This window comes from Nannobrachium achirus (assembly GCF_963921795.1).
Source record: "Nannobrachium achirus genome assembly, chromosome: 6".
Lineage (NCBI taxonomy): Eukaryota > Metazoa > Chordata > Actinopteri > Myctophiformes > Myctophidae > Nannobrachium > Nannobrachium achirus.
The window spans coordinates 44,231,951-44,259,582 of NC_137815.1; the positions used below are offsets into that span (position 1 = coordinate 44,231,951).

Below are 27,632 nucleotides of genomic sequence, written 5' to 3' on the forward strand. Positions count from 1 at the left end.
ATTGGTTGACAACATTTCATTTCACAAGATTTCTTGTACCCATGTACAAGAGATATGCTGTGAGAGCCCAAACATGTTACTCAGTTATTCCTTATGTGAAAGTCCTATGATGTCTATGACGTCACATCTGACATCATACCCTTTTATAACCATACAGGGAGATCCCTGTCTGTAGAACCAGCCACACAGATATGGGCTGTCTTGGCCATCTGTCTTGGCCATATATGGATTCTGTTAGTGTGGTATGTGGCCGATGTGGCCTCCATATATGGGCATTCCCATATGGGCTTAATATTGATGACATCAGGGAACTCCATATATGGGCATAAAAGGGATTCTGTTAGTGTGACATCACAGTGAAGCCAGAGCAGCAAACCCATCCTGTTAGAGTGGTTCCCCTGACATCACAGTGACATCAGAGCATGATGTCAGAGCGGCAAACCCATAGGCCGTAAAAATGTGTACACGTCCCAAAAAAAAAAAGAAAAAAAAAATGTGTACACGTCCGGCCGGACGGACGTATATGAAAAAGCTGTGACGGTTCTGATAGTAAACTGCGACTTGCGGTCGCAATAACATTAAATAAATGTTATTTAATAATTTAAGATATACAGTATTTTCTGGACTATAAGGCCCACCGGACTATAAGGCGCACTGTCAATGAATGATCTATTTTCGAACTTTTTTCATATATAAGGCGCACCGGACTATAAGGCGCACATAATAGACGCTACCATTGTGTTATGCATCCAACAGATGGAGCTGTGCTAAAGGGAATGTTAATGTCAATGAATGATCCATATATAAGGCGCACTGGACTATAAGGCGCACTGTCGTTTTTTGAGAAAATTAAAGGCTTTTAAGTGCGCCTTATAGTCCGGAAAATACGGGTACATTTAATGTACATCTTCCATCTAGTTTGTCTAAATGTATGTATCTTCCTATTAACTCTATCAACGCTTTGAACGTTTCCGTTCGCCCCATTTTTGACGGCGGCGCAACGCCAATTGTACGTTCTTTGGCTCGTTCTTTTGTACCTTGGTTTGATGTCTGTAAACTGATGAGGGGTCGCGCGGGTGTGTACCGTTGAAACAGCTCCCGTAAAAGTACTCTCAAAAACCCACTGGACGTTAGCATCAATGGAGTAACAAAACACTTCCATGTGATTTCCTCTGGATCTATTGCTCTGTAGCGACTGAGCAGCCTTGACGAACTAGAGCCTACTGAGACCGTTTTCACATTAATTCTTGCATGAGGCTGCCCTCTACTGCTGGTAGAGCCACGGTACACCTCTTTAAGGAGAAAATTAAAAAAAAAGAATGAAAAAAATAATAATACATCTTTGTCTATAACATCGCAAAGGTAAGGTGCTTTTGCTGGCACAAAACCCAATAATAAATAACAACATCTGGCAGGGAAAAAGTTAATGTGCGTACATTATATGTCCTTTTACTTTATGTGCCTCGTGCTTGGCAGTGAGGGGACATTATTAAGAACTGATTTACGGTATACCTCTGTTCCAGTCTCACGCACTGAAAATAGCCGATCTACAAGCTCACAGCGTGTCGCATTGCGATGCACTGTGAGCTTGTAGATTGGCTAGGGATCACTAAATGACTATTACGGTACTAATTCATTACTGTCATGTACTACTAACAGTAATCAGTAATCCCTAGGGCTAGCTCTTAATATCCAGAGTATGCAGGGACTCGTTGGTACTTGAACATGAATTTAAATATTCAGATGCTTCAGTTATATAGTGTATGTTATTTGGTTCAGTGCATAGCCATGTCGTGTCTGCATGCAGGGGCGTCACACAAGGGGGGGAAAAGTGGGACTGAGTTACCAGGGCCCAAGGTGGAAGGGCCTGGATTTTATACTTTAGCTATTGAAAAATAGCAGATATACAAGCTCACAGCGCGGCATCGAGTGCCACGCTGCAAGCTTGTAGATCTACTATTTTTGAAAAGAAAAATCTTTTTTTTGGGGGTCCTTGACATGAAAACATGTGAGCACCACTGACATAGAAACATAAGTTTTTCAAAAAACCTTCGAAGGATTTGAAAGATTCAAAGACTTCCACACATTTTCACGATTTTTCAAAAATAGCAGATCTACAAGCTCGCAGTGCGGCACTCGGTGCCGCGCTGTGAGCTTGTATATCTGCTATTTTTCAATAGTTAAAGTACCCACCCAGGGCCCGGAATTTGGTGCGACACCCTTGTCTATAGCATGCAGAGCTGCTGAGGAGAGATTCGGCTTTTCAATTGGCTCCCATGTTAATCTGCCGGCAGCAGCTTGTGGGTGTTTTGGCTAGTGTTGTGTGGGAGTGATTGTATTGGGTAGTACGTTGTCCCCTTCGGCTGAATGGACTTAGTGATCTTTATAAATTCTTCCCGTCTATGAACAAGGAAGAATTTATAAAGACTGCTTCATCTAGATAGAACAATGTTGATGTAAGTAAGAGATTAGCTGAAATTATTATAATTATATACTGGATATCGTTGTTGCTGTTTTTTTTTATTTAGCATTTTAAAAATGATTTAAAACAGTGAAAAAAGACGATGCAAGGCGTTGTGTGCTTGTATATCTGCTATTTTCACTAGTTTTGTGCAACAGTCTTGTATGATGAAGCAGGGCTTTACTTTACGAAAAACATACAAATTTACAAGGTTTCTGCCCGACAGTGATGATATATATATATATATATTGTATGCATAGATACACTATCAACTAAACCAGTGGTTCTCAAAGTGGGGTCCGGGATAGGCGTGGGTCCTTGAGGGGGTTCCAGGGGGGGTCCCCAGAAAAATGTACATAGTTTAACCACTTTAACCCTACAGTATAAACATTGACTATTTGAAATAGCGTGTAGATCTGCTATTATAAAAAATATATATCAGGATTAAAACAAAATTAAAGGATCATTTCACCTCTGGGACAACCAGATCTTATTATTAGTATTTCAGCATGCTACAAAGCGTCATATGATGCAAAATGCATCATACCGTATGATCACAAATCTAATATGGGGGTCCCCAGCACAAAATGTTTTCAGAAGGTGGTCCACGGCCTAATGCATATTCATGTAGGGGTCCCCGACATGAAAATGTTTGAGAACCACTCGACTAATCAAGTCTTACGCTCTCTTTGTCACGTTTTCATCTCCTTAGACATTTCCTCTAGACTTGAGACATGAAGCCAGTGCAATGGAGATGATAATCTATGCCAGTGAATGTTTTTTGTCACAAATTCGGCTAAAGTAGAAGATCTACAAGCTCACAAGTGCCACGACGCGTTGTGAACTTGATAAGCTTTTTTCACACAAATCCCACAAACTCCCAGTAGATATTCTTAATCTTTACAGACCAGTTGCAAAACATCTACAGTGTAAAACCAAATCAGCTGTCTTAAGCTGTCAGTGTCCACTGTCCACACTAGTACATTTTCATTTTAAAATGGCATTTTAAAACGAGCACATTCGTCTTCCACACATGCATTTTAGCACCGTTTTGTAAATATTCTCCATAAGACCCAATCGGGAAGCAATCTCCAACTTTAACCTGTGCACATTAAAACCCAACATTTTCAAACTACAACTGGGTCAGCAGCACTTTCAAAAGTCTCCGTTTTAGGGCTTCAAATAGTAATGTGGATGCTAGGCAACGGCGTAACAAACATACATTATGCATTTTTTACTAGGAAAACATAACAGTGTGGAAGTAGCCTCAGTTTTGTCATTTATCAGAGTATGCAAATGGTCGCATGCAGTGATACCACAAGAACAGGAAGTTATTCTATTAAAACAATATTTTCATGACTATACTTCCCCACTGCTATGACTTCGAACCGTCCACAGCACAGCATGAATAAAAAAACGATTACCATCTCTCCTATCAGTGAGCAGTTCCATTTGCCTCTTCCTAATTCATTCTGCTGCCACATCAAAGCCAGTGCAGCCTGTGCCTTTTCTGAGTACTTTTTGCTCCGTTGCATGGAAGTCATGATGCATCACACTGTCAGGGGCGTCACAAGGGGGGGGGGGGATGGGACTGAGTTACTATAGGGCCCAAGGTGGAGCCTTCATTATTTTACATTTTAACTATTGAAAAATAGCAGATACGAGCTCACAGCGCGCGCTGCAAGCTTGTAGATCTGCTATTTTTGAAAAGTTGCGAAAATGTGTGCAAATCTTTGAATATAGGATGTATTTTTTTTAAGCAAAGATTTTGCTTCTGGGGGGTCCCTGGAACTAAATATTTTGAGATGGGGTGTCCGTTGCCAAATAGCCTACATATAATTTTGGGGGTCCTTCACATGAAAAGGTTTGAGCACCACTAGAAGAGAATTATTTTTTTCAAAAAACCTCAAAAGGATTTGAAATATTCAAAGAATTCAAAAACTTCAAAAATAGCAGATCTATGCCGCGCTGCGAGCTTGTATATCTGCTATTTTTCAATATTTAAAGCATTCATGGGGGGCCCACAGTGAATCCTTGTACCCAGGGCCCAGAATTTGGTGCGACGCCCCTGCACACTGTGAACAACTGAAAACCATCACATTGAATAACACGGAACAGGTATATTTCAAAAGGTTTAATAAAATTCGGCGAAATCGATTTGTTTTTGATAAATGTATTGATGGGAGATGAAAAAAAGGAAGAAAAATAAAAGGGGATGGCAGAAACATGTTGTTCTGCACATTTTGAAGTGGTTACAGCCAGTGAAACATGGTTATAATGTTATCATGCTGACTGGCTATACATTGAACACAGAAATCAAATGATGTCTGTCTGTCTGTCTGTCTGTCTGTCTGTCTGTCTGTCTGTCTGTCTGTCTGTCTGTCTGTCTGTCTGTCTGTCTGTCTACATTATATGTAGTCCATTGGACTCAATTAATCATACATACAATAAATACATATAATACAGTACATACAATACAATACATATAGGTATTGTATTGTATTATAAGATCAGCCATTCTTTTAGCTTAGTTTTGAGTTTGTGTAGGGAATCAATATTAATGGCGGCATTCCACGTTTTGGTGGCAGCATAGTAGAATGCATTTCCCCCCATGTTGGAGACACATTTTGGGGAAACAAGGTCAGATGAGCTCCATCTGGCGTTATGCGGTTCGTTCTCCAAGTGGGGTCCGGGGACCCCCAGGGGTCCTTGAGGGAGTTCCAGGGGGTCCCCAGCTAAATGATAGGTTAGGAACCATGGGTATGTCACTCAGAGAGTGTACAAATTGGACACTCTCAGAGTTAAATTAACATTGATTTTACAATATAAATTGGGGTCTCAGAGATATAAAATATAAAATACGGTAGTCGATCTACATGCTCACAACCCCTCGCACCGCGAGGCGTTGTGAGCATGTAGATCTGCTATTTTCACAATAGAACCATGCTATACCAAATGTAATATTGCGCTGGATCATTGGATCATTCCGTCCTTGACAATAAGCAATCCTACTGTTTGAATGCTGTACAGACGCACACATGGAGCAAACATAATGAAAGAATAAAAGACAAAGGATTTTTTTTTTCAACTTCGACTTTCTTTCGACCTTCTCTGGTGGGAGTCGACTTGTGTAATGAAGTCGACTCAGTCGACTTGTAGACTTTTTCGTTAATGCCCTATGTCAGACTTGGGGTCCTTGAAATTAAAATGGTTGAGAATTACTGCTAGAGCTGTAAAAATCTTCTCTTATGGGGTTCCTGGCATATCTTTTCAAATGGGGGTCCGCGGGCTTGACATGCAAAAGTCTGGGAACCCCCTGGGAGGAGTCACCTTTCCCTCCAGTATCAATAAACTGTTTTGTGTCTTTGTGTTGCGCTGATGTTCTTCCAGATCACGGGGGAGAAGAGGCCTTCTTCGGAGATGATGAAGCCCAAACCCAAACCCCAGAAGAAGAAGAAAAAGAAGGACCCCAACGAGCCCACCAAGCCCGTGTCGGCCTACGCCCTGTTCTTCAGAGACACCCAGGCAGCCATAAAAGGACAGAACCCCAACGCCACCTTCGGAGACGTCTCCAAGATAGTAGCCTCCATGTGGGACGGACTGGGAGAGGAGCAGAAACAGGTGTGGGAATAATAACAACATTCATAATGATGCAGACCACTGGTTCCTAAACACTGGGTCGGGACCCATTTGTTTCATACATTTTGTTTTTAATATTATTTCAAAATATTTTTCAAAAAATATTCCCAAAAAAGCCCTGAAAAAAAGCATGAATTAAGAACAAATTCAATGATTTTGTTCAGTAATTTCATTATGAAATAAAATAAATTAAAGAAAGAAATTAAGTAAAATAGAAAACTAAGTAGCGAAAATAGGGAATATGCAAGCTCACTAGATTAGGTCCTGGGAAAAACGTCTCTCTTTTGGGTCTCCACCAGAAAAGTTTGGGAAACACTGATGTGGACCTTATTAATCTTGCAGGGTATTAATAAGCGGATGGATGCTTAGGTGGTCATATTGAGCAGTCAGGGGGGATTCAGTGTCTTGCTCATGGACACCTTCATAGCTGGGGCCGGCAATCAAACCTGGGACCTTCTCTTTCCCAGGAGGCTTCTCTACTCATTCAGCTATAGCTGCCCCACTTGTAGAGCCAGACTGATGCCAGGTCCTACAACACCAATTACTGATGCTTTGACCCATATTTGATGAACAAGCAAATGAGTAAATACAAAATACACTTTATTTTTATTTTACCACTTAAAGGAGTAGTTCACCCCCAAAATGACTTTTTTTCTATTGATTAGTCACACCATGGAGACTAGAGTTCAATAATATTTTTAGTTTTTTGTTCATTCCTAAGACAAAAATGTGATAACAATAAATGTACCCCCATTTGTTCCGGATGGGGACCCGTTCATCCGGAATCAATGGGGGTAAATTTACTCGAATCAAATTTTTGTCTTAGGAATGTGACAAAAAACAAAAAATATTATTGAACTCTAGTCTCCATGGCGTGACTAATCAATAGAAAAAAAGTCATTTTGGGGGTGAACTACTCCTTTAAACCCTCAAAAGGAGACAATCAAAATATAGTCAATCAAAAATAGCAACAATGTGAGCTATTGCAAGTTGTATAATCTTTGAAAACCGGAAAACAGGGACACCAGATTTAAAGGGGTTAAAATGTTGCATAGATCGGCTGTATATTTGCCGATACTGATGTCGTAAAAAAATCATCATCATCATCGTCATCATCATCATCAATGTCAAAGCGGTGGAATTACCTGTCAGCATGTTGAGTTAAATTAGTGACAGAAAAACTGACCAACACATATTTATCAGCCAATTAAAGACTAGTTAGAAAATTCCGGTTATTCCAATTTCCTGTGCATGAATTACATTTGTAATCTCACCAGAGTGTCACTCTTTTCTGGGACTACAGCAGTGGTTCTCAAACTTTTACATTTCAAGGACCCCCCCCCCCCCCCCCCCATAACTCACTCTAAGTTACAGAACTTAGAGTGCCCTCACCCCCCACAGATTGAGTGACCGTAGATGCCACGTTAAAAGATTTTAATATAAACACATCCCCCCTCTTGGTTGTTTGCATTCCAGGCCGACAGACAGAATTGGAAGGGGCAGACGGCATATAGTTCACAGTAACAAATGATGCTGTGAAATGAGTAGAAAACGAGACAGTCTGATGATGGCGGTGGCGAGCAGACTCATATTTTTAGAATATCCAGTATGGCGGCCGCAGCCTATTGGCTGTCAAATAAAAGCAGCTGTCTCCGTGACAAAGTACAGGCCATTCTCCTCAGCCTAACTGTCCACCAGAAGCCATCTAGCATCGCTGTGTCCCCATGATGTCCCCTGTGGAGGGAAGGAACTTATGTTACTCAAGTATTGTACTAATATTTTGAGGTACCTTTACTTTCCCAAAAAAAAATCTACTTCTACTTCACTACATCTCAGAGGCAAATGTTGTACACTCCACTACAATTATTTGACAGCGTTAGTTGTCAATGATTTAGATCATTACAAAACATGCATTAGCCAATTAACCCGTGTTTTACACTTTGGCAAAATACATTTTGAAAACTTGTGAAATGGTACATTCTGCATATCGTCAATGTCGGGCAGAAACCTTGTATCTCCAAGTTTCAAATGTGTATGTTTTTTCGCTAAGTAAAGCCCTGCTTCATCAGACAAGGCCGTTGGCACAAAAGTAGTGAAAACAGCTGATCTACAAGCACACAACGCCTCGTGGTGCGAGGCGTTGTGTGCTTGTAGATCGGCTGTTTTCACTAGTTTAGTTCGTTTTTTTTATGATAAAAACGAACGGTTTTGGACATACAAGGTTTCCACCCGACAACGACGATATGGAGCACTTTTGCTTTTATATTTTTGATGACAGTATGTTTGTACTGGCGTCTAATAAACACCGTTTACTTGCTATAGAGAGAATTTCTACATTGTGGTATCGCTGCTTTTACTTAAGTAAAAAAAAATAAGAGTACTTCTTTCACCACTGGCTGTGCTTTCCCCCCCCCCCCCCCCCCCCTCCCCTCCCTCCCCTCCCTCCCCCCTCCGACCGCCAAACCTACTTTAACCAGCGGACTTTGGAGGCCGTCTGTCCCTTTTATTTGCAGTTAATTTTTGCTGCCTTCACGGCGCCTCTTCACCATGAATCTTCATTTCACCGCTGACACCCTTGAATGTGAATTCCTCATTTCCTGTCCTTTTATTTATATCTGTTGCCTGGTGATTTGATCATGCTGGGAATACGAGATTAGCAATTGCCTTGTCCTTGGTTTTGCCTCAAGGACATCTGCTCCTGAAATGTTATTGTTTGTGCTTCTTAACCCCTGGTGTACCGGGCTGCTTGCTCAAGCCCAGGTTGTTACTCTGTAGCTGAACCAGGGGAGAGCTGGCTCTTTTTGTGGCGGTGATTAGGGGTGAAGCAGTTAATCAAACTAATCGATGTAATCAATTATAACAAATACCGTAATTGATAATTGATCATTTAATAAAATAATCATGTAATAATCAATCCGTGTTTTGGCCCTGCCATACGGTATAGCCCGAAAAAAGAATAAAAAATGAATAAATAAAATAAATCTTTCAAAAATACTGAAAATAGCTACAAGCTTATAAATCAGCTAGTATCACTATACTGTTGTGCGACGAAGTATAACATAGGGCTGAAGTGGTTAATTGATTGATTGATCTATATAAACAAATAATCAAACAAATAATTGATAGAATAATAAATAACTAGTCCTTGCCCGTTGGAACACATGTGCTCCGAAATGATGTGCAGTTTGGATTATGGGGTGTGCACAGTATATGAGGGATTGAATGTAGGAGTTTCAGAAGTAATGTTGGAGAACCCAGACGTATCAGTGATGTCAGTCATCTCCAAATTTGGGCACTGTTTAGTAACAGTGATGTCAGCATGCGTGTATATCAGACAGACATCAGACAGACATTTGGTGGTTTATTAGTAGGATGGATAGTCGCAGGCCTATCGGTGATAGGCCTGTTAGGTTGGTTTCTGTCTCTACTTGTAGCTCTCTGTACGTCTATCTCCATACTTCAGTGTTTGTCCTTCACAGTGCTACCTGGGAACACAGACAGAATTACAAAGGGCCAATTCCACCATTAAAACAATCCTCCGTTGAATGCATTCGCGTGTTTAATCAAACGCGTCCCCTCGCAGGCACGTAATTAACTTGTGGTAATGATGTCATTATGGAATGAAATATAGCAGCACACTGTTGTGATCTGGTATGTCAGCGCAATAACACTCCTGATGATGCCAATTATACTATACTACATGGCTAGTACTGTCACTCACTCCCAATATTGCCGCAAATGGATAAACGTGACTGCCATGCATTTACATATTACAACTATTAGGCTTTAGCATGCCTCTAGACATTATCATCAAACAATATTGAGGTATTTTCTTTAATGTCCCAGGTCTGTGCGTCATTTGAGCAGTTCAAGTCATTAAGTTATACCGCGTGTGTGTGTGTGTGTGTGTGTGTGTGTGTGTGTGTGTGTGTGTGTGTGTGTGTGTGTGTGCACGTGCACCTGGGCTGCTCAACAGTGCCACTTGGTCACCCAGCAGTATTGCAGCTCATGCTACAGACAGACAAAGTTACATACCGTACAAACATACACAAGCAGTCACGCTTTGGAGACGGTGTGCCACCGCTAAAAAAAAATCTAATAACTTAAATTATTGTAGAGACGAAGTGCAGACAGTCCTACTGAGCTGTTTCACTTACACACACTGCAGACTCTACCCTTCCATTCCTAATCAACCAACCACAGTGCAATAGAAAATCACCCAACTATAGATAGGCTTCCACAGGCCGCTCCCCATGACAGCTTCTTCCTGTGCAGACACAAACAAAAATACTGTATATTATAGTTAGTTCAGTCACAACAGAATGTGCACCTTCTGTGAGACTGGGAATCTACATGTTACAATGATATACATTCCAAGATGCATGTATACTTAAACTTAAACATAGTCTGCAGAGAGGCTGCTCGTGACAGTGTGTCTCATCAGGGCTGTCTGTTCCCAAGAGAAAACAGGCGATCTACATGCTCACAGTGTTGTGAGGCTGACCAAGCAATTGGTTGAAATGGGCTATCCAGCCGTGCTGAAATGAGCATGAGGGCACACCTAGCCGTTAATAGAAGATTTGAGAACGGATTAATCACATTAGAAATATCATCAGTTTGCACGGGAAGTTCACAAACGTAGTAGCTAAATATGGGCGATTTGACCCGGTCATCAAATTATTGGCTAAGAAATGCAACAAAAAGTAAAAAATCTCCATGAATTCAAGGAATAAATTGGCCTCCTGTGTTAACTGTGCATAGTTGAATAGGATAGGGTCTATGCACCTGTAATTTAACATTATTTATACGTTATTATGGTGGTACTGGGAGAGACAGATACAGTATTTTCTGATTCTGACTTTGTGTAACAAGGTTTGAGAACCACTGCCTTAGACAGTGTATGGCCAGTCAGCCAGCCAGCCAGCCAGCCGATCTCTATCTCCCAGCCCCTGCTTTTGAATATGCTTGATGAGCGGCGTCTTCCATCCCAGAGCTGGGCTGTCACGTTGATTCCCCCGGACTGATGAGGTGTGTTCCATAATGTCACGGGCAGACCTGCTGGAGCCAGCGTTTGAAGGCTGATTTATGTTTGGTCGTGCGTCGGTGTCGCAGGCAGCGATCTGCAAGCACACAACGCGCCGCGAACGCGACGCGTTGTGCGCTTGTAGCTCTGCCGTTTTCGCCGCGCGGCACCGACCCGCTGCTAAGTACAACTGTAAGGCTTTAGCAGAGCTAGAATGTAAACACAATCCTCAACCCCTCTCTAACGCTACCCCCAAACCCAGGCCCCCCTGCCCCCACCCCCCCAACACGCAGGTTTGTTTTAACTAGAACATGGCCTCTGTTTCCAATTACCCACAGAGAGGCCCCCGAAACACGGCATCAAGCAGAAATCACATGAAGGAGGGGGGGGGGGGGAGGGGGGGAGGGACATCACTGTACTTTTGTAATCGCTGAGACCATCAGAAAACTTACGGCGCTGTGCATGTTTATGATGTGCTCTTTGTGTGTGTGTGTGTGTGTGTGTGTGTGTGTGTGTGTGTGTGTGTGTGTGTGTGTGTGTGTGTGTGTGCGTGCGCACGTGTGCGTGTGTTTATGTCTGTGGCTCACAAAAAACAATGTTTTGGTTCAGTCCACCCACCACCACCACAACCACCCACACCTGCCTACAGTAAGCGGGACTTATACTTAGTTATGTGCTGGTGTCGCACAAAGAAAGCGTTGTGCTGCATCGCGTTTTGTGATCTTGTAGGTCTGCATTTTTGAAAAATTATAATTACAATTTACAATTTGGCATTTGGCAGATGCTTTTAATCCAGAGCAATTTACAATAAGCAAGGAATACATCAACATCAATACAAGGTAATACATACATCAACACTTTTATTCAGTTAAAAGCTACTATAAAATGGTATCTAAATTACATGTATGGTCATTGAGAGTAGGCAAGTGCTATGGTAAGTGCTATGGGCCGAGGTGGAGTCTGAAGAGGTGAGTCTTCAGACCACGGCGGAAGCTAGGGAGCGAGTCTGACGTTCTAAGTGCAACAGGGAGTTTATTCCACAGTTTGGGGACCATGATAGCGAAGAGTCTAGGACGAGTGGATCGTTGTCCTGGGGTTTTTAGCGAGGGTTCAGCCAGCCTCCCTGTGTCAGCTGATCTGAGTGAACGGTTGGGGTTGTAGGGATCGATCAAGTTTTGGAGGTATGGAGGTGCCATACCTTTGGCTGCTTGGAAGGCCAACATCAGTGTTTTGTACTCCGCAGCCCGCAGCCAAAGACATGTTATTTGAAATGAGAACCACTGTTGTTGTACAGTAGCTCGCCAAACAACGTATATCAAGCCCTTTGCTTGGGCTGCTATTGTAGCTCATCTCCCATGCTGTCCTTGAGTCTGTAAGAAGAAAGTATTTTCATCATCATTAATATTATTCTTATTATCCGGGTTCATGTAGATGTTTTTTTCTTCTTTTATTTGGATGCTTTGGAGCATATACAGTATGCACTTGTTCCTAACACCCCAAGGCCTTCGCTTTGTGTTGTGAGATCAATGCGTTTCACTTTGGCTGTGTTGTTCCTCAAGGTGACTACATGTTAAAGTCGACCCAGAAACACAAAAACAATGTTGTTTTTCTTTTCTTTCTTTTTTCGTTATTTAAGATTAAGATCAATTCTTTACAGCTGTGGGGAGATAACGGGGGTGGGTTGGAGGTTTATTTAATTGAGTCTGCTGTGTTGGAGTTGTGTAGGCCTATCAGTGAAAGGTCAGCAACAAAGAAAGAGGGAAAGAATTAAAAAAAAAACATTGTCGCTTAGTTTATCCACTTGAGTCCTGATACTTTTTTTGGACGACGAATAGCAAAAAATAGCCTATCTACACGATGTACAAGCTTGTAGCTCTGCTATAAAATAATTTAAATACCCAAATAAAAGTACAATTTTTTTCTAAATGTAGATTATTATTATTATTCTTTTTTTTTAAATAACAATGAAACAATTTCTATGTGTGGAGACTGCATATCTGCAATTCTTTTAATTGTGGTTTAATTGTTTAATGTATGTTTTGCAATTATAATCTAACTCTGCTAAAGCTATCACCATGTATTAGAATAATAAGTAGGATAATTGCCTCTGAGATGTAGTGGAGACAGTGGAATAGAAGTATAAAATAATTTGAAATTTATACATAAACTAAACTGTACTTAAAGGGTCACTTCACCCCCAAAATGATTTATTTTCTATCGATTAGTCACCCCATGGAGACTTGATGGATACTGTATATTTTAGTTTTTGCCGCATTTGAGGAGACTCTTTGTGTCTCCATAGGGAACAAAGTAGGCACTTTGTGTCTAGGGAACCACTGTCGGTCAAACTATTGGCTTAGGAAAGCGTGAAAACAAAAATTAAGTCTCCATGGGGTGAGTAATCGACCGAAAATACGTAATTTTGGGGCTGAACTATCCCTTTGAGTAAATCCACTCAGCTACTTTCTAGTCCACCACTGATGGTTTCTGAATCGTTTCCTACTGTATCTCCTCCCATGCTTTGCCTGTACTAAACTCCCCTTCTCTTCTCCTTATCTACTTTTTTCCCTCCTTCTCCTCTCTACATTGGTCCGTCCGTCCGTCCGTCAGTAAGTCGGTCGGCGGTCGGAGGGGGTAATCGCTCCCTTCAGTGTCAGCAGGGTTGGGAGTTATATTGTCTCCTGTAATTAACTGGTTATCAAACAAGAACATTTCATTAAGGTACAATTAGGGGCTAATTCAGCCGGGACACCTCTGTGTCAGGCTCACGACAGAGGCATATGCTCTCTGCTCGCAGCTTTGTTATTTTTAATTCAGGCCGACCTGCAGCCTCGTGACGGCTTCAATTGCTAATGAATCCACTCACTTTGGAATAATTAGAAATCCTTAGGCATGGTAATTTATTTAAAAGTATCCGTCGTTGCGCGAATCATTAGCTGTGTTAAATTAATTTGAAATTAAAGCTGCTGGGAGTACTTTGGGGTTCATTAAAGAGGCAGCCTCATCTCTATCAATATTTAAGGGGTGAAGGATAAGGCCGCAACTTTCTTTTTTTTTTTTTCTCTCTGTCCTTTTCTTTTCAATAGGAACTGTTTGTTAGTCTTCATTCATTTCTTAATGGGGGATTATGTTTTATGGTGAGGATTTGTGCGCTTTTTTTGTGTCGCTATCTTGCCTTCTTATGTTTGTTCTTAATTGTCAAAGAAAAGCCATTGTGGCTGAAAATAGGCATGGAGAGGAAATAATAGAAGATTGCAAATAGACAAAAGATAACTGATAGAGCCTGACCCTGATGCCAGATTATTGGACGCAGATCCTGATTTTGGAGAGTCCTAGAACACCAATTACTGATGTTTTGACTGATATTCTGTCAAAAAAGGTGCATATCCTAATACTTAAATTTGAATAAAGTAAGAAAATATAAAGAACATTTTACTTAATTATACAATGAACAAGCAAACAATTAAAATACAAACTGAGCTCTAAACTCTATTTAAGGCCCCGTTCAAACATTTCAAAATAGCTGATATACAATCTCTCACGGCGTTACATAGAGATGCGCTGTGAGATGCTTAAAATCTAGACACATCATAATTGCCAATACCGATGTCGTCAACATTTTTTTGGATGATTTTCAGCCAAACCGATATGTACAGTAGGTCGACCGTGCTCTAATCACTGCATCATATTACATGCATTATACATGCATTGAGAGAATAAATTACCAGTGAGGACTTTGCTATGCTATGCTATGCTATGCTATGCTATCAGCTGTTTGCTGATTGAGTTTATAGGTTTGCGTGGGGAAGGTTAGAGCGCTCTTTCTCAACACCTGGTCTGGGGCCCGCCCAGTGGACCAAATGGACCTTTACAGGTCTGTATCAATGAGAGTGTACAAATGGGACTTTTTTTTTTTTACTTTGGGACTCTATAAATTATAAACTATGCTGTTAAATGCTCAATGTTCATTTAACTCTGAGAGTGTACAAAGTTATACATTCTCCGAGTTACAGACCCATAAAGGTCCATTTGGTTCAGTTTTGTACACGCTCAGAGTTACAGATCCGTAAGGGTCCATTCTCCCCCAGACCTGACACTAAGAAACAATGTTTTAGAGCACGCATATACATCTGCTTTACCAACACAACATGCACAATAACGTGTCCGACGCGAGCATATATAGTACATACTGTAGTACAGAACGTGCACGTGTCCACACGTGACACATGTTTACTTACTGTATTGTGTGCACTTAGTGCTTACCAGCCAGCCTGCATGTGTGCATTTGGCAACACATGAATGCTTAATGGTTATCCTACCCCCATCGCTTTGAGAGAAAAGACCCCCTCCGTGGGCCACAAGCAGTCACTCATAGAAGATCAGTAATTACCCACTGCGTTCAAACAAGCACACACGCACGCGTACACGCACGCACGCAGGCACGCACATACGCATGCACGCACGCACGCACGCACGCACGCACGCACACACTTCAGTCTTCATACAGTACTACTAAAACTCACAATAGAGGAACAGAGATCTGAGTCTTCCCTACTGATTTAAGGGTGGACGTTTCCAGCATCAAGCCCGGGAGTGACACGCGACGGCATTAGCTTGAATTCACCAATTTTCCCACATCATTTGAGCTTCGTTCAGAAGGCCTGAGATTGCCTCATCTCTAATGCTTTTTGGAATTGTTGTTATTATTCCCCCCTGGTTCTGTTATTCCTGGTCTGAATGCTTTGATAGGACATCAACTCTGATTAAGGGACGAGCAACAGCTCTAATGGTGGAAGAGAGAGAAGGAAGCTCCCAGAACATGACAAACAGCTTACTACTGATCAAGCTTCCAAATTGTTTTAATGTGGTTCTCAAAGAAATCTTTAGGTCAAGGTCCAAGGACCCCCAAATTCATATGTATTTGTTTCAAATGTTTTTTTTTTTTACTTGAGAAAATTACAAAATATACAACGGTATACATGTATACATGAACCTACAACAATGAGAGCTCTTTTTTTAAAACAAATGTCATACACATGAGAACAAATTCATATGTATTTGGCCACATACCCCCTTTCCTTTCTGAAAAGATGTGCCTGGGCGTCTGGGAGAGAAGAGAAGATTTGTACATTCATTTGATGTAATTTAAGTGCTGCCATGTGGGTTGCACCAATGCTCCTGCAACTGTCGGTCAGTGTGAACTGCTCTGGTGTCACCTTCTAATCAAGTGTGGTTGTTTTTGTTGTGTTTGATTTAGATGATCAATATAAAACATACATTAACCATTTAAGCCCTATTTTGTACAGTACATCGCCTATTCAAAAAACGCTTCACACATTGTGAGCTTGTAGAAAGGCTCTTTTCAATTAGGTTTGACAGGCCTTTTACTTGTAACTGGGTATTTTTATATTGTGGTATAGCTACTTTTAATTAATCACGTAAACCCTCTGGAGTCTTACTTTACTAAGTCTAGTAAACTCTAGACTCTAGACTTAGTAAACTGGACCTGAGTTAAATCGACAGTTTTACTCCTGTCGACACCGGCAAATCTCTTCGTCTTAAGTAGCTTGTAGATGGGCTATTTTCCACCAAGGTTTTCCCCACAATACGGATGCTGTGGCTCAAGTTGTTCTGTAAAAGATCTGAGTACCTCCTCCACCTCTGCCGGTGTTGTGAGGGTCAACGTGAACCTGTAAGAAATAAAAGAGTCTGCACATCAAATTACTACTCCCAAGTTTGAAATGTACTATAGTGGTAACGTTTCGAGCCTACCCTATTTCTTACATGTATACCAGGGGTCTTCAACATGTTCAGGCCAAGGACCCCTTAGTTTAGAGAGAGAGATGAAGCAGGGACCCCCAAAACATTTTCATAGATTCCATATAGTTTCATCGTTTGACAGCAGGATCGATTATCATCAGTGTATTTTGGATTCATGTCAATTTGTGTTTTCAGATATTTAACCGCTTGAACTGTCAATACTTAATAAACTTGACCTTTCACTCTGTACTTAGTCTGCTCCTTTCCCCTCTACACCAAAGCTCTTTGCCAAAATTAGCCGATCTACAAGCTCACAACGCCTCGCAGCGTGAGGTGTTGTGAGCTTGTAGATCGGATATTTTTGGCTAAAGTTCTCAGAATATGGACACTAGGGTTCAAGTGGTTAATTTAAAAAAAAGAGAAAAAAACTTTCTATCACTCAGAGATTTGGAGGACCCCCTGTTGAAGACCCCTGATGTTTATACATTTTGATTAGTCCAGCACCCAACCTATAATATGGTTCTGGATGTGCGTTGCCCTTTTGGCTGCTCTGCAGCCTTTAGATCAACGTGAACCTGCCGTGATGGCAGCCCTGTGGCGTCGGCCTTCTAATCAAGTGTGCTTGTTGTTGTTGTTGTTGTTGTGTTGGCTCCTGCAGGCTTACAAGAGGAAAACAGAGGCTGCCAAGAAGGAGTACCTGAAAGCGCTGGCCGCCTACAGAGCCAGTCTGGTTTCCAAGGTAACCGCGAAGGAGTCATGTCTCTGATATACATGGGTCAGTGGCGATATAAGGGATGATAAATTAGATGGAGAATTCCACCCTGGTTTCTCATCCCAGGGAAAGGGTACACGCGCCGGGTGGGGTAATGTGTGTGTGTGTGTGTGTGTGCGTGCGTGTGCACGTGTGCGTGTGCGTGCGTGCGTGCGTGCGTGCGTGCGTGCGCGTGTGTGTGTGTGTGTGTGTGCTTAGAGGAGAACAGTGAAAATTAGGCCCCAAACACACCCGATTTGTGACCTGGGGAGAAATAAGAAGTAAGTATCTACAGTATGGTTTTACGTGTGTGTGTGTGTGTGTGTGTGTGTGTGTGTGTGTGTGTGTGTGTGTGTGTGTGTGTGTGTGTGTGTGTGTGTGTGTCCGTCCCTGATGGAGTGTTAGTGTTTTAGACAGCTCCTGCATTGTGTTGGCTGCAGGTTGTTCCACGAGACGACGGTAGAACATTTTCCATGAAATGCCGTTCTAAATGACCACTGTGGACTTGGCCGTGTCCTAAGGGCCACTGTTTTTTGCCAATGCTTGTTGCCGCGCTGCTACCAGTACCACTACAACACACACCTTCACTGCATTCCCCAAGAGGAATCATTTGAAATGTTTAGCTGAGCACCGACGCAGCAGATGCAGGGTGATGGTGTGTGTACGGTACATGTGCGCCCGCGACGTGTGTGTGTTGTGTTGTGCTGGTTATGCTGTATAAACATATTTCCATCTGTTCACTTTGGTGCATTGCACCACATTTCCCTCTCTTTCTGCATTGTTTTTGATAACATAACCCTAAATTGCATTAGCATATTGTCGCTGTTGGGTGGAAACCATGTATGTCCAAAATGGTTAGCTTTCAGGAAATGTGGAAAAGAGCCTGTGTTCTTTTGACTATTAGAACCTGTGCTCTTTTGACTTAACAAGCTCTGTTAATACTTGTGATCGGCTAAATATTTATAAAACCAACAGAAAGACTCAAAGGAGCAGTCAGGAGCGTCAATTGGGTATGGCAGGGGTATGCAGCTGCCATACCCTGGGTCCAGGGGGGAAAATAAAAGTTACCTTTAAATATAAATCCATGAATGTCTCTTTGTCTATCTGTATTATGTTGTTGAATTACAGTAAAATAACTACAACATTTTACAAAATGGTCACTTTAACAAGGTATTGTGGCACGTTTACTAACATGCCAAGTTTAGCTGCACTTGAACAACCATTCCAGGCTGCCATAACCAGCCCAAGACACCGTAGAAAATAGAATGTACTTCTTAAGGTATGGCCATACCTTAGCTTTTTCTGAACTGACGCCACTGGGAGCAGTTCACCCCAAAAAATATATTATTTTCTATCAGTTACACAAGCCTTGAATTTGTGGAAATTGTTATGATTTGTGGCAGTCCTAAGCCAATAATTTGATGACCGGCCCATCGGTGACTAGAGTCTCCTTCTGGACACTCTGCCGCTCATCAAATGATTGGCTCAGGAGTGTGCGACAAAAACATAAACTTCGCCATGAATTCCAGAGTTCATGGTGTGTGTAATCAATAGAAAAAAAAACTAATGTACTCCTTTGACCACTTTGACTTTCAAAACTTTTCATGAATATTGAAAATAGCGGATTTGCAAGAACTTGTTATTCTTGTCACATGACAAAGTTACTACCGAAAGAAAATTAAAAGGTTGAACTACAGAGATCAGGGGTCATCGCCATGGTTGCTAGTGGTGGACATTTTAGTCAGTGGTGCTCAAGCTTTTTCATGGGAAGGACCCCCAAAAATGATATGTATTTGGCCACAGACCCCATCTCAAAATATTTCGTTCCAGGGACCCCCCAGAAGCAAAATTTGAGTTACAAATGTTCGCTTAAAAAAAATACATATATTTAAAGATTTGCACACATTTTCACGACTTTTTCAAAAATAGCAGATCTACAAGCGCACGGCACTCTGTGCCGTGCTGTGAGCTTGTAGATCTGCTATTTTTCAATAGCCAAAGTATATAAAATAATTAAGGCCCCTCCACCTTGGGCCCTAGTAGGACATGTTGACTCCTGATGGAGATACAAGGTTTCCATCCGACAGCAGCGGTATACCAGGCTCCTCCCCCTCTCCCCTCCATCTCCTCACTTCCTGTCATGCTGGCGGAGTGAAAACAAGCACCTTGATTAAACCATGAATAGATGATTCATCAGCCTCTGTATAGCGTGGCTTATTTTTAACTCAAAGACGATTCTAATCACTTGTCTGTGTGCAATTAAGACATTCACGTCACATCTCCTATACGGAGCCTTGATTGACTACTGTACTTTACGGAAGCAGACTGGCAGCCATTTTGGAGGTAAAAAAAAAAGGGGGGGGGGGGGGGAGGTTTGGCTGACAAAACATACAACTCATTCAGGACCAGCCAATCAGAATGCCAGGCTGAATCTCATCATTCAAAATGTCTCTCTCACTCTTTTTTGTTGTTGTTGTAATTACCGATGAGGGAGTCTTTTCTAAATGAATTGGGCACTAGGAGGATTTGGAGGTAATTGGAGCATCGGTTGAGGGTTGAAAAACAAAAGACATCTCTGGCATGCACCTGTTGCCTTTTTAGTTTTTGTGACCTGTTAACATCGAAGACATAAACAAGCCCCATTATCAGTTCGTTTAGTGATGCACCCATCTAAATTATGTGGTCCTTTGAAATTACAAAATCCTTATTCTGAATACAAGAATACAAGAAGAGGCCTCAAGATAACAAGAATAGGCTTCATTTTATATTTAAAATAAATATTCTCCCATCCCCCCATTTCTGCACTTACTGTACAAGTGCAGAAATGTTTCTGAGTGCAGATAATTTCCTTTTTAGACGACTTATATGTATATATCATAATTTAAAAGTGATACACACAGCAGCGCATAATACAGTTGCAGTGCATCATCCTCAAATATTGCCTTGGAATCAAATGTGGGAGCAACAAATCAGCCCTGCCTCCCCGAACACGTTCACCCTCCATGTTCTCCCCTTCTTGCCCCTATTCTTCAGCATTTCATTTTCCACTTGACCCTGCAAATGTATCTCTGCCTCTGCTTTATTCATCCCTCCTTCCCTCAACATTGATTATTTCACTGGCTGTGTGGGATAGATGTAAGCCATTACTAAATAGCAGACAGCCATACATCACCTCAGCAGGCTTGACAGCTAATGAGAAAGACTGGACGTATTTCATACATATATACTACCACTGAGAGAGAGAGAGAGAGAGAGGGGGGGGGGGGTGGGAGAGAAAGTGTGTGTGTTCACGTTTTTCAAGAGCATACAGTACAGTATAGTGTCGCTGTCGGGCAAAAAAAAACCTTACATCTCCATATTTTAACTGTTTATATTTTTTCCCGTAAATTAATGCCCTAATTTTGGTGCAATAGTGTTGTGCAATTTGCACAAAAGTAGCAAACATAGCCGATCTACAAGCTCACAACGCAGAGCGATGTGATGCATTGGGAGCTTTTAGATGTCAGCTATTTCTTTTTTTTTCTTTTTTCTTTTTTTTCAAGTTAGAGTGACAGTGGTCACATCCTTCTGTGGGTTGTATACATTTTGAACCAATACAAATATTAACAAGTGCTTGCAAGACTAAATAATAACTATTATGGAACTATGTCTTCCATAATTGGAAACGTAACGCTGTCGAACACAAGCCTACAAGGTTTCCACCCGACAGTGAGGAGAATTTAGCATCTTTGCACAATGTTTGAAATGGAAAAGGCTAAAGTGAAGTAAAGGAGTTCTATTGAATATGCTGTTCTCTCATGTCTGATTTCAAAATAAAAATGTGTCTATTGTGTGATACAAAAACCCATTATATGTGTGATAGACTATGTACCTACTATGTACTATGTACCTCACACATACATACTGTATGTGTGATTAAAAAAAACACTATCATTACCTATGTGAAAATATCCCTGAGCCATGCTGTAACCGTATCACATGACCTAATGCACTAATCAGGAACACTCTTGTCAAAGTAGATTTAAAAAGGTGACTCATACACATACTGTCTACCGAATACGTGAGCTGGCCGTGTTTTTTCATTTTTTAAAGTGAAAATAGTTTTCACTAGTAGTTTGGGTGGAAACCTCTTGTATGTCCAAAACTGTTAGTTTTGTATTCATCATTTTAAAAATGATTTAAACTAGTGAAAATAGACGATCTACAAGCACACAACGCCTCGCGGGCGCGATGTGAAAGTTGCGAGATACAAGGTTTCTGCCTGACAGTGACCATATTTTAGAATTCATTAAAGCTGTGTCGAGGTGCATTTCAGTGCAAATTGAAGTCTTTACTGCAACACAAACCCTCCAGTAAGATGCAACGCTATCATCAATATTTAATTGAACCGGATGCTTTATTGATCCCTGTGGCTAAATGCATTGTTATGATGACTTAGAACAGTGGTTCTCAACCTCTTCTGGATCAGGCCCCACCTGAAGATCTTGAAAGCGGTCACTCGTCTGACCACTGAACCGCGTGCATTTTCAGAGCATGTTTGTTTTAATGATCACTCGATTCTTGTGTTCCGGCTTGGTTCAATGGATCTATAACCGATCTAACATTTATAATTGGCTATAGCAAAGATATTTAATTAATGAAGATAGCTCATCCTCATTGGATCCACTAGAGTGCGACATGGTACACAAATCCTACAAATAGACTCCTAAGTGGGCGCAGGCTCTGCCGGCAAATCTCGCGCACGTCCTGTTTACTTGTGCTATAGATCCCGCGAGAGTGTGTTGCTGGTACAGATAAAGAGCAATAATAAAGTTGATTTTCTCAGTTGTTGTGTCGCTGAAAAAAGCCACTTAGTATGACAATTTTGTTAATATTATGTGGCTTGTGATGATCTGGTCCAATATTTAGTTCAGTGACTATAGCTTCTGAACTATTATTTTGCTCTGTGTTCACGTTAGCTCTCCCATTGTAAATGAATAGACTCCAAACATGCTTCCGCCTCCTAAAAAGGTATCTACCTACGTCACACAGAAACGGGAAGTACAGGTCTTTTGCACCCTCTTGCTATCGCCCTCTTGGGCTATAGGCCTATGCACAGCAGCCATTTTGGAGAGAAGTTGGGTCTCTTCTCACTTCCTTCACAGGTGTTACCAATACTACTAATGAATGCTCTGTTCCATTCTGGTCAAACAGAGAGTCTAATGTGCTGATATTTTTCATGTTGGCTTGGCTCACTGGAAACACTCTGCTACACCAGTGCGTCTCAAAGTGTGGTCCAGGGACCCTCATGGTTCCTTGGGGATCCAAATGACTCCTTAAAAAGCTGTGTAACTCTGAGAGTTATGGGGGTCCTTGAAATCAAAAGGTTTGAAAACCACTCTGTTACATGAAATGGAACAGAGCCTTCATTAGTATCATTGGTAACACCTTTGAAGGAATTGAGAAGAGACAACTTCTCTCCAATATGGCTGCTGTGCATAGTCTATTGGTATCACAATGAAAACTAATTTGGCAATGTTTTAAAGAAGACATACTGTACCATTACTTTTTTTGTATATTTAATAATGTATTATCATTCAAATCGGGATGTTTTTTGTAATATCCTCAAGGCCCACCGGTTGAGCACGACTGACTTAGAACTTGTGTGTGTTTGCCCCCTCCAGACGTACAACGACCCTGTGGACACGAAAGGTGGCCCGACAGGCCAGCACTCGCCCCACATGATGCCAGCCAACGCCCCCCTGTACGCTCCCCCCCAGCCCTCCTCGCCGTACCTGGGCCCCGGCGCCTTCCCCCCCCTCAGCGACCTGCAGAGCTACGCGGGACACGCCCCGCGCCACGCCCTGTCGCGGACCCTCAGCCAGTCGCAGATGCTGCCCAGCATTAGTGCCTCGCCCCCGTCCTCCTTCCAGATCAGCCCGCCCCTGCACCCCCACCAGCAGCTGTCCCTGCACCAGAGCTCCCTCCGCATGCAGCACGGCCAGTCCCAGCCAATCATCTCCCACCAGATGGGGCTGCAGGCCTCCCTCCACTCCCCTCCCCCTGGGCAGCAGGTACGTGTTTTTCAGGCATGTGCACACATAGTCATCAAAGGGGGCTTGAGCCTGTCTGCAAAAAGTGTCCTCTCCAGTCCACAAATGCAGTTTTTACAATGGTGAAAGAAATGCAAATGCCCCTTTTCCAGGCCATACCTTAAAGCAGGGGTCTTCAACGTTTTCAGGCCAGGGACCCCCAAACTGATGGGGAGATGGAGCAGGGACCCCCTACCACCTCGTAGGGTGGGAGGGTCGGGGCTACGACATATTTTTTATTTTAAACATGTACAAGTTACAGCGAGCAGGGTGGGCCGTACCACTACCATTTCTAAACATACTACTTATTAACTGAGAACAATCTGTCAATTGCATAGTAATCATGTATTCAAGCTATTCAAAATGGATAGAATCATGATTTATTTTTTAACATAAATGTGAAAAAAAAAAAAAAAAAACGTTTTTTGAAATCTTTTTTTTTTTTTTTTTACCAATAATTTCGCGGACCCCCTGCAGTACCTCCGCGGACCCCCTAGGGGTCGCGGACCCCCTGTTGAAGACCCCTGCCTTAAAGGAGTAGTTCACCCCCAAAATGACTTTTTTTCTATTGATTACTCATGCCATGGAGACTAGAGTTCAATAATATTTTTTGGTTTTTGTCACATTCCTAAGACAAAAATTAGATTCGAGTAAATTTACACCCATTGATTCCGGATGGGGACCCGTTTCGAAACGGGTCCCCATCCGGAAAGAATGGGGGTAAATTTATTGTTATCACATTTTTGTCTTAGGAATGCGACAAAAAACAAAAAATATTATTGAACTCTAGTCTCCATGGCATGAGTAGTCAATAGAAAAAAAGTCATTTTGGGGGTGAACTACTCCTTTAAGGCAGCGTTCAAGAGAATTGCATTTTCCAAACTTTCCCAAAATTGAATGCAGCATCTTATGTTGAAAGAATTGCCCTTTCTGTGTAAAACTCCATGCCCTTACGCCACATCTCCAGTATTGACTTGATAATGCTTAGTTCAGTGTGTTATCAAGCACCGAAAATAGCCAACCTCCAAACTCACAACGCATTGCGCTGCGACGCGTTGTGAGCTTGGAGGTCTGCTATTTTTGATATTTTCAACAAAAGGCCCTTTTGGAAATTTCAGCCCCTGCCTTCTCTGCACGTCCCTGGTGTTTTTTAATTTAACCAGGCAAAACTAGATTAAAGATAGCCGTCTCACAACGCGTCGCGGTAGATCGGCTATTTTTGGCAAAGAGCAGGCACAGTACTGTTGCAATTCTGGTCCATTTGACTAAAACTAAAAAAGTTTTACTAGGGTTTTCACTTTGAATAAAGGCCTGTATGAATGAGCTGTACTGTATGAAGCGCTTGAATGTGAAATATTCACAAACGCATTTTTGGGTTGCATATTTAATTATCACACTCCCGCTGTGTAAAGACCTCTTAAGAATTAATCAGGAACATGGCCTTGGCGGACTTGTTCACCATTCAGAAAACTGCTCTTTGTGTGTTCAGCGTCACCATTATCATTAATGTTCACCCCTCCCTCTCCCACAGAGTTTCTCCCACCTCCAGTCAGAGTACCAGAAGAGTGTTGGGGGGTCCCAGTCCCCAGGCCCGGGCGGGCCTCAGAGCCACGACTGGGACAGTGAATACTGCAATCGGGAGTGTGGCAACCACTGCAGGTTAGTGAAGGTCCAGGATTATGTCAGTGGTTTGCAACCTGAGGGGGGGGGGGGGGGGGGGGGGTATCAAATATTGGCCAAATTGTCAAATAGTATAAGAAAGGGGCAAACATTTTAAAACTTCACTTTTGGGGGCCAAGGCCTGAATAGGTTTATGGATTATGTGTTCTTTTTTTCCCTGCTTATTAACAATCCATCTCTGTCAGATAATGTATCTTTGTCACAATCTGAGGAGTCGAAACCCAAGAATTAGACTCTCTTTATAAGTGTGCACAGCATATGAGGGACTGAATGTATAGTAGGTGTCTCAGATGTAATGTTGGAGAACCCAGACCGGTGCCCGTTGGGCAGAATAGTCACCATTGATGTCCAGTTGTGCAATACCCGTTGTATCAGTCTGTCTGTCTGGCACTCTTTTATGCCCATATATGGTGTTCCATGTCTATAGGCCATCTCCAAATGTGGGCACTGTAGTGATGTCAGTCAGTGATGTCGGTTGGGCATTGTTTCAGCATGCGGCTTTTACCATATGGTGGCGACACTGTTTAGTATTAGTATCATCATTCAGGTTTACAGACGACGGACAGATATTTGGTAAATTAATAGTTATTAGATGACACTTTAAAATTGTGAATCATCAGATGCTTGTAATGATAATGAATTTATATAGCCCATTTCCAGAGGAAAGTCCTTTTATTAGGCTACTACAATGTTTCGTTCAAAACGACCTTCATCGGGTATCTCTCTCAGGTAGAATCATCTTGAAAATGGATACGATTGCATCACAAATGAGTGTTAGTATTAGCAAAGTATAATTTGAAAAATAAATGAACATTGCAAGTCTTGAGATCACAACATATTCCCTTATTTCAGACAATTTGGTTTTATGATTTTAAACCCATCCAGTCTATGAGTTGGACTGAAACTCAGAAATAATCACACCTAGTCCTATGAGCAGTTCCTCACTGCTTTAAATAGACATGTTCAAAAAACTGTGAGCCTCATATTGCACAGTGACAGGACGTGTACCGGTGACATAATAGAGTTTGTCAGGTGTTTTTCAGACAACAGCATAAAATACAAAAATAGAAGTTCCTAGCATACATTTTCACATAAACTGTTTTGCACAATCAATTCAGCACAAAACAGCAGGGTTAAAATTCTGTGGCAAATTCTAGATTTTCTTTTTTACACACTATTATAGATAGATAGATAGATAATAATATATAATAATATAATGTTCTTATTTTGATGGTTACACCTCGCCACTCCGACATGTCTCCTTTCCGACATGTCTCCATTCCGACACTCTCTAACCCTAACCCTAAACTTAACCTCTATGGAAGTGTCGCCACTCCGACAATAAGAAGTCAATTTCGGAGTGGCGACATGTCTTTTGATCATAAGACCCAATAACTGAATGTCAAGTCTCCAGGTTTTCTTTAGAATATGTATGACACTGTTTTACTACGACACTATATATGGCACATTATGAGTCCAACTAGTACTAGTGGTTCTCAAATGTTGTTTGCAAAGACCCTCTTATCTCTGAGAGTGTACAACTGTACACTTGACCAACTCTTTCTTACTACACAGATCCTTAGGAACATGTTAATACCTTCAAATCTGTGATTCGGCGTCAGAAAGAAATAGGTCAGACATACAACTTGTAGTCCTGGGTGGCAACGCTTTGTCCCCAAGTTCCAGAGCTATACAACCAAGGGGCGAAGCCGCTGATGGGACAGTTCCAGTTCCATTTTCATTACTAACTTAACCTGTCTTGTTTTTTTGTTTTTTGTTTTTTTTCTTTTTCTTTTCCCCTAGTGGCAGCATGATAGCCAGGGACAAGCCACTCTACCTCACCTGAAGCTGAAGTTGGTGTCGGCTGTCAGCGAAGCAAGGCGACACTGGGAGGGGTCTTCTCTCAACAACCCCCCCCCTTCCCCAGCCCCCTTCTCCTCCTGCTCCCCCCCCCCCCCCTCCTACTCCTTCTCCTCTCCCCCTCATATACATGCATTTATATAACACACACACACACACACACACACACACACACACACACACACACACACACACACACACACACACACACACACGCGCACACATGCGCACACACACGCATCCACCTATACAGGTAAAACACACTTCCTCCCCGTTCAACGACACCGCAAATCACCCACCAACAACCACCACTTTCTGGGTCAATGTAATTATTATTTCTCTGCGTGGTTTCTATGAAGAATTTGTGACCAGAGGTCTTTTTGTGTG

At 41.9% G+C, this 27,632-nt stretch overlaps 1 protein-coding gene across 1 annotated transcript in view; it reads left to right on the top strand.

The window, feature by feature from the left end:
• LOC308286402 (TOX high mobility group box family member 2-like) overlaps window positions 1-27,231 on the top strand; it is a gene marked incomplete at both ends in the record, with an annotated part of 92,285 nt that extends 65,054 nt beyond the window's left edge. Inside the window, 5 exons of the mRNA XM_080727399.1 lie at window positions 5,852-6,082; window positions 17,542-17,622; window positions 23,298-23,687; window positions 25,237-25,364; window positions 27,189-27,231. Coding sequence (XP_080583525.1) covers window positions 5,852-6,082; window positions 17,542-17,622; window positions 23,298-23,687; window positions 25,237-25,364; window positions 27,189-27,231 — 873 coding nt within the window. The remainder of the gene's footprint in view (window positions 1-5,851; window positions 6,083-17,541; window positions 17,623-23,297; window positions 23,688-25,236; window positions 25,365-27,188) is intronic.
• Between the last annotated feature and the right edge of the window lie 401 nt (window positions 27,232-27,632).